This window comes from Panulirus ornatus, chromosome 21, assembly GCF_036320965.1.
Source record: "Panulirus ornatus isolate Po-2019 chromosome 21, ASM3632096v1, whole genome shotgun sequence".
Lineage (NCBI taxonomy): Eukaryota > Metazoa > Arthropoda > Malacostraca > Decapoda > Palinuridae > Panulirus > Panulirus ornatus.
The window spans coordinates 25,296,273-25,309,218 of record NC_092244.1 but is presented as its reverse complement, the minus strand read 5'-3'; the positions used below and the strand labels follow the sequence as shown (position 1 = coordinate 25,309,218).

The window sequence follows — 12,946 nt, the reverse complement described above, 5'->3', positions numbered from 1 at the left end:
GGTAGTATGGTACCCTGGGGTTGTGATGCCCCAACCAGACATCATCACTGTCATACAACGGTGACCCGTCATGCGATGCCGCGGTGACGTGACACCTCCGTCACAAGACAGTGACCAGCACTGTAACCTTTATATATAACACAGCAGGAGTGTAGCCCAAGCTATGCTACAGTGGCTGAGGTTAGTTTACTTAAGCTTAGTTTATTGAGCATAGCAATACGTATCTTTTTACAAACAGCAAATATATACCGGTTACATGTATCAAAATGTGCAAATCAGCCACACAATTGCAATCCATTTATTGCACAAGTGCAATTAAATCTCTGATCTTTTCAAGTCATATCACGAGTAAATTGGTCAGAAAGCAAGTCTTCTATATTGGCGTAATGATTTTTTTTTTTTTTTTTTTTTTTTTTAATACTTTGTCGCTGTCTCCCGCGTTTGCGAGGTAGCGCAAGGAAACAGACGAAAGAAATGGCCCAACCCCCCCCCCCCATACACATGTATATACATACGTCCACACACGCAAATATACATACCTACACAGCCTTCCATGGTTTTCCCCAGACGCTTCACATGCCCTGATTCAATCCACTGACAGCACGTCAACCCCGGTATACCACATCGCTCCAATTCGCTCTATTCCTTGCCCTCCTTTCACCCTCCTGCATGTTCAAGCCCCGATCACACAAAATCTTTTTCACTCCATCTTTCCACCTCCAATTTGGTCTCCCTCTTCTCCTCGTTATATATATATATATATATATATATATATATATATATATATATATATATATATATATATATATATATATATATATATATATATATATCTGTTGAGTCAGTATCCAGAATATACGTAATACGAAAATGAATACAACAAACAAAATAAAACACATAACGGGAGTAAAATTACATGCACATAAAAAACTCATAACACAAAGATGAAATATACCAAACATGTTCTACATGTCGTTCGGTTGTTTATACCTCATCATATACACACGTATATACTTTAAACAAGTGTACCAAACCCAGCAACCATCTAACTATGGGTAGCCATTACGTTCAAGAAGATATCACTCCTCACGCAACACGCCCATCACAACAAACAGTTTCGTACAGTAATGCAGTTCAGTGACGATGTGGCTGCATTGCAGGCGGGAGCGCTACTGCTAGGCTATGATCGCCCCTATAGGGAAATGACTGTTTGAATGCTACGTAATCGGATATCCAACGTGAGACGAAGGGTATTCGATTACATAGTATTCGAATAGTCATTTCCCTATCAGGGGTGATCATAGCCCAGCGGTAGCTCTCCCTCCTGCCACGCAGGGGTCCCGGGTTCGAACCTAGCTGTTGGAGGTCTTCATGATATATATATATATATATATATATATATATATATATATATGATAAAAGAAAATTATGACTAAACAAAAGATTTTTCACAAACATGGTCAAGTCTCTGCTGCTCGTGCTGGTCTTCTCTATACAGCGGTCCAGCTTTGAATTCGTGAACCACCTGATGCAAAAGTTTCCACTCTCCAACCACTAACAATTTAAGGTTTTCCTTTGTCAAATTTCATTTGTGGTGTCCACTGACGTGTGTATCTGTAATTGTCCTTGTTTGGACGAGACCATTCTGTCGTGTTGTTTTGCCTGTGTTCCTGTGTTTATGTAGACTGCAGCAGCAGCAGAAGAGTCTGTCTTCCGTCTAGTCTTGCGACCAGGTCCTCCTTGGTCTTTGTGTTTCTTGTCTGTTGCATCTGTCGACTCCTTGTGAGCCAGTGTGTCATATTGTGAAATGGAGACAATGAATTTCGCCTCATTTCTCCAGGAAGGGTTATGTGTTCCTACTGGACATCAAAAGATGTTGCGGTGTGGGAACTGATGGTCCAGCAGTTCCTGTGTATATGTTTCAGCAGTATATATATATATATATATATATATATATATATATATATATATATATATATATATATATATATATATATATGATTTATCTTTTAGAGATAAATTTCCTGAACATCATTCAATTTTTTTGGTTTCAGAAAGCATATTTCTCAAAATTATTTTTCATTGTTATGATGTGTGGTTGTCAGACTGAAAAGTGGGTAACAATCCTTGAAGGTAGACTTTTCCAGTATAGTGTCATTCTATAATGCATCCATATATATATATATATATATATATATTACACACAATTATTTTTATTAATTAGATAAATGATTGATTAATTTGTTTATGATTAACTCAGGATCCCTTTTAAGAAAGAGCCCTGTTGATTCCAGGGACCTCTTTCCAAAGGCTCCAGCAGTTCAAGGTTGCTCAACTTTCAGTAGTATGGATGTGTTGGGGTCCTTTGGAGTTAAGAGTTCTTGATGAGTCTCCTATTAATAGTACAGCCTCCCAAAGAGGAGTTTTTGCTTGTGGTGTAGCATCAAGCAGGCTGAGTCCAGTAGCTCCTACACACACACACACACACACACACACACACACATATATATGTATATATATATATATATATATATATATATATATATATATATATATATATATATATATATATATATATATATATATATATGTATATATATATATATATATATATATATATATATATATATATATATATATATATATATGTATATATATATATGTGTGTATATGTATGTATATATATATATATGTATATATGTATATATAATGTATATGTATGTATGTATGTATATGTATGTATATATATATATATATATGTATGTATATGTATTTATGTATATACATGTATGTATGTATATGTATGTATGTATGTATGTATGTATATATATATATATATATATATATATATATATATATATATATATATATATATATATATATATATATATATATATATATATATATATATATATATATATATATATATATATATATATATATATATATATTATCCCTGGGGATAGGGGATTAAGAGTACTTCCCACGTATTCCCTGCGTGTCGTAGAAGGCGACTAAAAGGGGAGGGAGCGGGGGGCTGGAAATCCTCCCCTCTCGTTTTTTTTTTTTTTTAATTTTCCAAAAGAAGGAACAGAGAATTGGGACAGGTGAGGGTATTCCCTCAAAGGCCCAGTCCTCTGTTCTTAACGCTACCTCGCTAATGCGGGAAATGGCGAATAGTTTGAAAGAAAAGAAAGAAAGATATATATATATATATATACATATATATATATATATATATATATATATATATATATATATATATATATATATATATATATATATATATATATATATATATATATATATATATATATATATTCCTATGAGTCCACGGGGAAAATGAAACACGATAAGTTCCCAAGTGCACTTTCGTGTAATAATCACATCATCAGGGGAGACACAAGACAGAAATATAACAGTCAGTTGATATACATCGAAGAGACGAAGCTAGGACGCCATTTGGTAAACATGTGACTGTCCAAATGGCGTCCTAGCTTCGTCTCTTCGATGTATATCAACTGACTTTTATATTTCTCTCTGGTGTCTCCCCTGATGATGTGATTATTACACGAAAGTGCACTTGGGAACTTTTCGTGTTTCATTTTCCCCGTGGACTCATAGGAATATCTTGATCACGCGCAAAATTGTGATCCTTTCCAACATATATATATATTCTTTTTTCTTTCTTTCAAACTATTCGCCATTTCCCGCGTTAGCGAGGTAGCGTTAAGAACAGAGAACTGGGCCTTTGAGGGAATATCCTCACCTGGCCCCCTTCTCTGTTCCTTCTTTTGGAAAATTAAAAAAAAATGAGAGGGAAGGATTTCCAGCCACCCGCTCCCTCCCTTTTAGTCGCCTTCTACGACATGCAAGGAATACAATATATATATATATATATATATATATATATATATATATATATATATATATATATATATATATATATATATACATATATATATATATATATATATATATATATAGGAAAGTATCACAATTTCGCTCAAAAATTTGGAATGGCAATGGGTAACCTTCTTTCACCTGGACTAAGTAATCTTTATACGGAATTTTTTGAAACAAAATTACTAAAGGATATCTTACCTTCTAATGCAATTTGGTTTAGGTATGTAGATGATATTCCTTGTGTTTGGCCAACAAATGAAAATTTACAAATATTTCTCCCCTTACTTAACAATTTAGTACCTTCCATCAAATTTACTGTAGAAAATGAAAATAATGGTATGTTACCATTTTTAGATTGCATGATCCACAGGCAAGAAAACCTACCAATGTATGCTCAAATATCCATTATTACTCATCTCAACATGACAGAGTTAAATTATCATCATTTCAATCTATGTTCCTCAGGGCATTACGTATTTGCAGTCCAGAGTTTATTGATGATGAGTTCGAGAAGATATATTTTATTGAATCTAAGTTAAAGTACCCTAGATCTTTCATTGATAAATTCCTTAAGTTAGCAAAGAAATCATTTTACAGAGTTGAGCCCAAACCTCCCATTGACACCAAGAATCTTTTAGTTCTCCCTTTTAATAATAATTTTACTTTACTTCCAGTGTTGCTTAAATCCTTTAATATAAATGTTGCCTTCAGCTACAATAACACTATAAAGAATATCTTAATCAGGAATTCACCAGAAAATTCTTCTGGATGCATCTATAAAGTGCCATGTAGAAATTGTGATAAGTTTTATGTTGGGCAGACTGGTAAGGAACTTTCTGTTAGACTTAAAGCAACATAAACATAGTATAAGAACGGGACAGGAATCAAATGCCTTGTTTAATCACGTTAAAAACTATGATAATTGTATTGACTGGAGTAATGCCATTTCAGTTATTAACTCTAACTCTATTACCACGAGAAATATTGAATCTTCTATCATCAAATACACAAAGAATTATAATCTTAATATTAGTGATGGTCTATACAAATTAGATTACTTTATTGTTGATAAAATTTGTGAAATGATAAGTTTATGAACGCTCTTTGTCTCTTGGACAATCACATGTTTACCAAATGGCGTCCTAGCTTCGTCTTTTCGATGTATATCAACTGAACTGTTATATTTCTCTCTTGTGTCTCCCCTGATGTGATTATTACACGCAAGTGCACTTGGGAACTTATCGTGTTTCATTTTCCCCGTGGACTCATAGAAAAAAAAAAAAAAAAAATATATATATATATATATATATATATATATATATATATATATATATATATATATATATATATATATATATATATATATATATAGTATTCTAAGACGAGTCATCTTAGAAACAAGAAACCTTTCAAACGTGCTGCTAACGATGTGCGTTTTCATCCACGGAGACAGGATCATTACAGAGAAATGATCGAAACATAATTGAATTTGTAAGATGATAGCGTAATCATAATTAACTATTTGAAAAATCATTCGGTGGTGATTTCACGACACAAAGGAATAGACAGGGACTCAGGCAGTAACGAACCAATTGGTCCTTTCGAGGTTGTTTGTTAGGGAGGTGATCAGAAAATCGGAGATTTATTTAGTTAGTGTTGAAATGAATACAAATAATCTAGATACCTGCAAACTTTCCATATAACTAAGCATATCTATGGTACTGCATTTAACTACCCTAACTGGTAAATCGTTCTACATGTTAACAATCCTCCTCATTAGAAAATACTTCACCTTATTCGAAGTAAGATATTTGAGTACAAGTTTGTGTCAATCACGACGAGTGAAATAGACTATCCTAGTACTAAGTAGCTCTGTAGATCGAGATTATCAAAGACTTTGATAATTTGCAATACTAATATTGAATCCCCTTTTAAACTTGTCTTTTGTAAGCTGAATAGATTAGTTATTTCACCGAGAAATCATCTGGATTGCTCGCCGCTGCAACATCTCCATTTTGTGTGTATCTCTCTACCAGTAGGATGACCTAAACTGAAACCAATTTTCAAGTCTGGTACGCACCAGTGAATTGTTAAGACTGATTATTATCCTAGGCTGCCTTAGACCTAAGCCTTCTTCCTCATTTGCTCTGTAGATCAACACAATAAGACAATACATACTGTAGTTTACCTTCTCATCTTTACTACCGATGTGATAACCTTTGCACCTACCGATATCAGAATTCATTTGCCTCTCGATCCCTGTCCATCAGCTTATGTCAGTTTGAAGCTGAAGACGTTTAATTTCTGCTGCAGATGTATATTCATATCCCAGCTTAGCAACGTCTGCTACTTTTTATATTTTGTAACTTCTCCCATTATCACTGTCATTGTTATATATGTGAAAGAGAGCCGGGGTGTTACCGGACTTCACCTTCTTATGGTTACTCCGCAAATGAAAAGGGAGTACAGTTTCGCTGGAGATCTCGCTCCCTTCCCTGGTGCTGATTGTAGCGGAGGCATTAAGTTGTATGAAAGTCTAGTGAAGGGGTACTGGGGTTATATGATGATATTGATAATAGTAATAATAATGATAATGATAATAATGATAATGAAAATAGTAATAATGATAATTATAGTGATAATAATAATAATGATAATAATAATAATAATAATAATAATAAGAAGAAGAAGAAGAATAATGATAATAATAATAATGATAATAATAATAATAATAATAATAATAATAATAGTAATAATAATAATAATGATAATAATAATCAGGTGTTTGCTTTGAAGAATGTATGTGAGAAATACTTAGAAAAGCAAATGGATTTGTATGTAGCATTTATGGATCTGGAGAAGGCGTATGATAGAGTTGATAGAGATGCTCTGTGGAAGGTATTAAGAATATATGGTGTGGGAGGCAAGTTGTTAGAAGCAGTGAAAAGTTTTTATCGAGGATGTAAGGCATGTGTACGTGTAGGAAGAGAGGAAAGTGATTGGTTCTCAGTGAATGTAGGTTTGCGGCAGGGGTGTGTGATGTCTCCATGGTTGTTTAATTTGTTTATGGATGGGGTTGTTAGGGAGGTGAATGCAAGAGTTTTGGAAAGAGGGGCAAGTATAAAGTCTGTTGGGGATAAGACAGCTTGGGAAGTGAGTCAGTTGTTGTTCGCTGACGATACAGCGCTGGTGCCTGATTCATGTGAGAAACTGCAGAAGCTGGTGACTGAGTTTGGTAAAGTGTGTGAAAGAAGAAAGTTAAGAGTAAATGTGAATGAGAGCAAGGTAATTAGGTACAGTAGGGGTGAGGGTCAAGTCAATTGGGAGGTAAGTTTGAATGGAGAAAAACTGGAGGAAGTAAAGTGTTTTAGATATCTGGGAGTGGATCTGGCAGCGGATGGAACCATGGAAGTGGAAGTGGATCATAGGGTGGGGGAGGGGGCGAAAATCCTGGGAGCCTTGAAGAATGTGTGGAAGTCGAGAACATTATCTCGGAAAGCAAAAATGGGTATGTTTGAAGGAATAGTGGTTCCAACAATGATACATGGTTGCGAGGCGTGGGCTATGGATAGAGTTGTGCGCAGGAGGATGGATGTGCTGGAAATGAGATGTTTGAGGACAATGTGTGGTGTGAGGTGGTTTGATCGAGTAAGTAACGTAAGGGTAAGAGAGATGTGTGGAAATAAAAAGAGCGTGGTTGAGAGAGCAGAAGAGGGTGAATTGAAATGGTTTGGGCACATGGAGAGAATGAGTGAGGAAAGGTTGACCAAGAGGATATATGTGTCGGAGGTGGAGGGAACGAGGAGAAGTGGGAGACCAAATTGGAGGTGGAAAGATGGAGTGAAAAAGATTTTGTGTGATCGGGGCCTGAACATGCAGGAGGGTGAAAGGAGGGCAAGGAATAGAGTGAATTGGATCGATGTGGTATACCGAGGTTGACGTGCTGTCAGTGGATTGAATCAGGGCATGTGAAGCGTCTGGGGTAAACCATGGAAAGCTGTGTAGGTATGTATATTTGCGTGTGTGGACGTATGTATATACATGTGTATGGGGGTGGGTTGGGCCATTTCTTTCGTCTGTTTCCTTGCGCTACCTCGCAAACGCGGGAGACAGCGACAAAGCAAAAGAAAAAAAAAATAAAATAATAATAATAATAATAATGATATTGATAATAATAACTATAGTAATAATGATAATAATAATAATGATAATAATGATAATGATAATGAATGGTAATAAACCGTTGTCATTCTGAGTCTCGACCATTAATCACCATTTGTCAGTCAACCAGTTTTTTAACTACCAAAGTACAACCTCATGCAGACAACTTTTCCTAGTAATCTTTGATGTAAGACATTATTGAATACTTTCTGAAAATACAAATAGGTGATACATGCTGCTTTACTTTCATCATCTTTGCTGAATACATCATTAAAGAATTTAAGCAGATTTGTCAGACATGAAAAATTTCGTCTGACGCCATGCTGACAATTGTTTATCTACATTATCTACCCTTTTGTTCCGGGCTATAATTTCCAGGAAAGGACTTCCTTTTTGAATATCGGTGGCAAACAAGATTTTCCCAACAGTAGAGAGACTTTTTTTTTTCATTTTTACCTCACCGTTTTGGCTTAGTTTTGGAAAATGACATTCTGCTACGCGTTTCCACGTGTATTTTCCCTCTATGACATTTACTGTTCTTCTCAAGAGCATCCGAGCTGAGTCCATAACGATTTCATTGACGACATCATCCCAGATTTTCCTGTCATGAGCAACATAAAGATCATCAAAACTGACAAATCTAAAATCCAGTATTTTTTTCACGACTTTCAATGATGTTGACCTGCATAACATGAGGTGTTGAAAGTTAAGTTAGAAATAGTCTTTATGTGGTTACTTGTTCCAAAATTTTCTCCAACTTTAACATTATGATATGTTCACATCGCAAGGAGATTTCCCAGCAAGTTGTACTGGAGCAATATTTAGCCGGTTTAGGTAGGGGCCTCGCGAACAGATACTCGGGAGGGATTCGTTCCCTTCAAAGACTCCTGCAGTAGAACTACTGGAAGGAGAGCTGTGTGTAAGAGAACAGAGAGAAACAGAGAGTCAAAGAAACGGTTATTAGGCAAGGACTTCCACCACACTCTGTCACATCCGTTGCAGACGTCGTCAAGGTACCCCGACCAAAGATTTTTTTAAAACTAAGAGAAGAGGGCCAGACGTGGGTCGCATGAGAAAAAACCCTCAATGGATCTTGTTGATCTGAAGGGAACGCGATTATGTTTTAAGAAAGCGGAGTTAAAGAGAGTATCGTAAACTTTAGAGACAGTCAGACTAAGTGAGAGCTCTGGGGTGATAGTATATGACTGGTTAGAGCGGTCACTAGCGGTATCAAAGTGCGCTTCCAATTGTTTGAGTTTAATAACGACGATGGAATAGGTAGACAAGAAATGGAGCTACTTCAGAGGATCACTCATGGACGACACTAGGAGAAATGCATTGTTTACCTAAAGCAGGGAGGGAACATGGGTGATCTTGTGTGGAGGATAAGTAAGATAAACCATAGGTTCGGTGGGAGAGGATGGTGAGAATTGGTGGGATCATCCAGAATGGAGTTATGGAGGAAAGTAAGATGCCAGAAAAAAAAAAAAAAACGCTTCGCCCAGAGGGTGAGCTATAGATTGATGAGGTCAGAAAAGGGGAGGCAAGATTGAATTATTAAACCAATAGAATATCAAATGAGTTAGTTCCAGACGGGTCATGTTTCAATCATTTCTCCCATGTCTGGTATGGAATAAGTCATTAGGAGCAACCTGAAGATTAGCAAGTACCAATTTGTTGCATACATAATAAGCTGTCAAAAAATCATAGTTACCTAAATTCCTACATAAAGCAGAGGGGAGAGAGGCAGGAATGGTGGTCATAGAGTAAGAACATGTCTTGTCCCCGGTGACCCACGCCAGACTGGACAGGTAAGACTTTGAAGCAATATTGTCAGGTCCCCAGCGAGCTGAGGACGGGTGCAGCTCACCTGTTCCTCCCTCCGCTCCTGAAGGGCCGGCTTGATGACCCAACGGCCGGCGTTGGTGGACGTGGTCCCGTGTGACGTCATCGAGGCCAGACCTTGAGTGATGAATATATATAAGTATGGAAGGAATCTGATATGGCAACAGTATATGTAGTGAATATGTTACATGATATGAATAGGGAAGGGGAAGTGGAGTGTGAAGGTAGGGGGATAAATAAGAGGAAGATAGGTCTGAGCTGTGTAGGAAGACGATATTAAGTCTAGCTCAGTAGCTTGAGGCAAAGTGTGCAAGACCTGTTGTCCAAACACAGAGTGCGAAGCGAAGAGATTGCTACTGGCACCACTTCAGTGTACCTAAGTGCACGGCAGTACTTCCCTGGGAAACTGCCGTCCACAACCTTTGTCACTTTGTGTTAGGGAAGTGTGTGTGTGTGTGTGTGTGTGTGTGTGTGTGTGTGTGTGTGTGTGTGTGAAGAAAGTAAGCAAGATTGTACAGGGGTTATGCCATGTTATAGGGAATGTGTGTACCTTGAGAGATGTATATGATTACACAGGGGTTACGCCATGTTATGGGGAATGTGTATACCTTGAGAGATGTATATGATGGTATATGAGCGCTTGAAAGAAATTAGATTTCCCCCGGACCTCTTTTTTGTTCAGTGGGAAATTAATAACAGACTACTTTTCAAAAGAATTTGTCTGTATGTATCCTCGGTTTTAAGCAGCGCTGATCTTAAATGTACGTCGAGTCGTTCATTTTTGTCGGTACAAAAGCCAGCAGTTGGTACAGGGTGATGAATATTGATTTACTAAGATGCTGGATAGAGATTTCATGTAGGAGGGGAAGGTCATAACACTATGCAGTCAGTGATAAGAGTGAGACGATGGGTATTGGGAGCGTCAGGATCATGGCGTGGTCAGAATTAGCACGTTAGTATGAGGAGGGTAGGAAGCAGAGTGGTCAGCAGATACATGGTTAGGACTAGATGGTTTAGTACGAGGAGGATGGCCAGAGTTAGGACCATCAGTTTTCAAAATGATCGGAATATATGTCGGTACTGTTAGTGTTGTGAGAATCAGACCCATTCCTATATGGAAAGTATAATTCATGACATTTATATCAGAGTCTTTAACATGAAGATAAACGCCATAAGTAACACGAGTAGAGGTTTGTTTGGTACGAGGAAGGAGACAAGAACAGTCCCCTGCAAAATATGCTGTAATGACTACATACAGCCTTGTAAGGAAAAATATTCCAGAAAGTAATTTAACTCAAGAACGTGAAGCAATGACCATTCACTTGTTGTGTTTGAGACGGACAAAGTAAGTTATCTTTAGCCTTCATGAAAAATTTAGTAAGCTAAGAGGTTTCTTTATATGTATTTTGTGATTATGCAAGTAATTTGATTATGATGATATATCGACTTGCTCTTGTTACAAAAAAGTATATATATATATATATATATATATATATATATATATATATATATATATATATATATATATATATATATATATATATATATATATATATAGATATATAGATATATAGATAGATAAGATGAGAGAGAGAGAGAGAGAGAGAGAGAGAGAGAGAGAGAGAGAGAGAGAGAGAGAGAGAGAGAGAGAGAGAGAGAGAGAGAGAGAGAGAGAGAGAGAGAGACACACATACACATACAAGACACACATAAGTGTATATCATTATCATACACAATGTGAGAACGCCCTTTATGGGACTCATGTTGGCATCGAGGCTGCACTACACGCAGACGCAAGAACATGATGGATTCCTGTGGGATAAGAAGGTCCTCAAGACTGGATTTTACGTCCATTGACCATGATGCAGCCTTACTGAAGGTGACATTTCGCTCAAAGTGTATTATATATTTATATATGTATATATATATATATATATATATATATATATATATATATATATATATATATATATATATATATATATATATATATATATATATGAAAAAGTTTCATATTTGTGAGACATGCCAGGTTTGGACATACCCTGCACGACCACTCAACCTTCCCATTAACTTGCACAATGTTTGGACGGATCTCGTGCACTTGGCCGGTACTGCACTCCCACGGATGGCTGTCAGAGGATAATGAGGCAGTAATTGTTAAGACAAGCATTGGTAATTTATGTATACACGGTGAGTGAGTGAGTGACCTGCAAGGCCGCCACGCTGGTGCCGACCAATGAGCGGCCAGTGTTATAGGGACTCGCGCACCACATGCAACTGGAGGCTCCTGATTGGTTCGTCTCGACTGTAGACTCTTCAAGCGGTGGATTTGCGCAAGTGTTGGCCCTCACTGCGTCTCTTGTGATGTTCGAGGTATTTCTATTAGGATTTTAATTTCAGGGGATCTTATCACGAGTCCTTGACCTGGGGTGGCACAAGTTGGGGTCACAAATCAGCCAAAAGAGGGATTTAGTTTGCTTCTCGATGCTGGTCCAGGTTATCACAGGGTAGTCAGTCACCGCTGGTAGTAATTCCTCTCTCAGCAGAAGACCGGCACAGCACCAGCTCCTACGGTCATGATTTTCTCGTCAGGATATGTCACTACGTTCTAAGATGAGGTTCTTCTTAAGTCTGTTGTTTGTCATTGTGTTTCCACAGACATTTTTGTCGTGTTCGACTTTAATGATGATGACATAAGCTTTAAGATCGTTACTGATATCATTTTAAAGTAACAATGCATTAAGAATAATGATTGCATGATACACATTCATCTCTTGTATTTATCATATTATCAAAGCTATGTCGACCAGGACACTGTTCATGGTTCGTCTGTGATGATCTGACGCTTTTGTTTTACGTTTATGGAAACATTTATAGAATATCTTGAAACGTGAGTCTCCTACAGGTGGAGGGTCCTGCCCATATGACGCCTGTGTTCTGTTTATTTCTTTTATTTCTGCAAAATTGAAAACTTCTGAAGATATAAGAGTCGGTATGTTGGGTCGTGATACGTGTTAGGCACAACTAAAGA

General features: G+C 36.9%; 1 protein-coding gene across 2 annotated transcripts in view; it reads right to left on the bottom strand.

The window, feature by feature from the left end:
* LOC139756424 (uncharacterized) overlaps positions 1-12,946 on the bottom strand; it is a 153,935-nt gene that overhangs the window by 93,670 nt on the left and 47,319 nt on the right. For both annotated transcript variants that reach the window (XR_011714334.1, XM_071675857.1), the window contains exon 2: positions 9,938-10,029. Coding sequence is in view for 1 of the 2 variants with exons in the window: in XM_071675857.1 (XP_071531958.1) it covers positions 9,938-10,029 (92 nt within the window). In the remaining variant the exon portion in view is untranslated. The remainder of the gene's footprint in view (positions 1-9,937; positions 10,030-12,946) is intronic.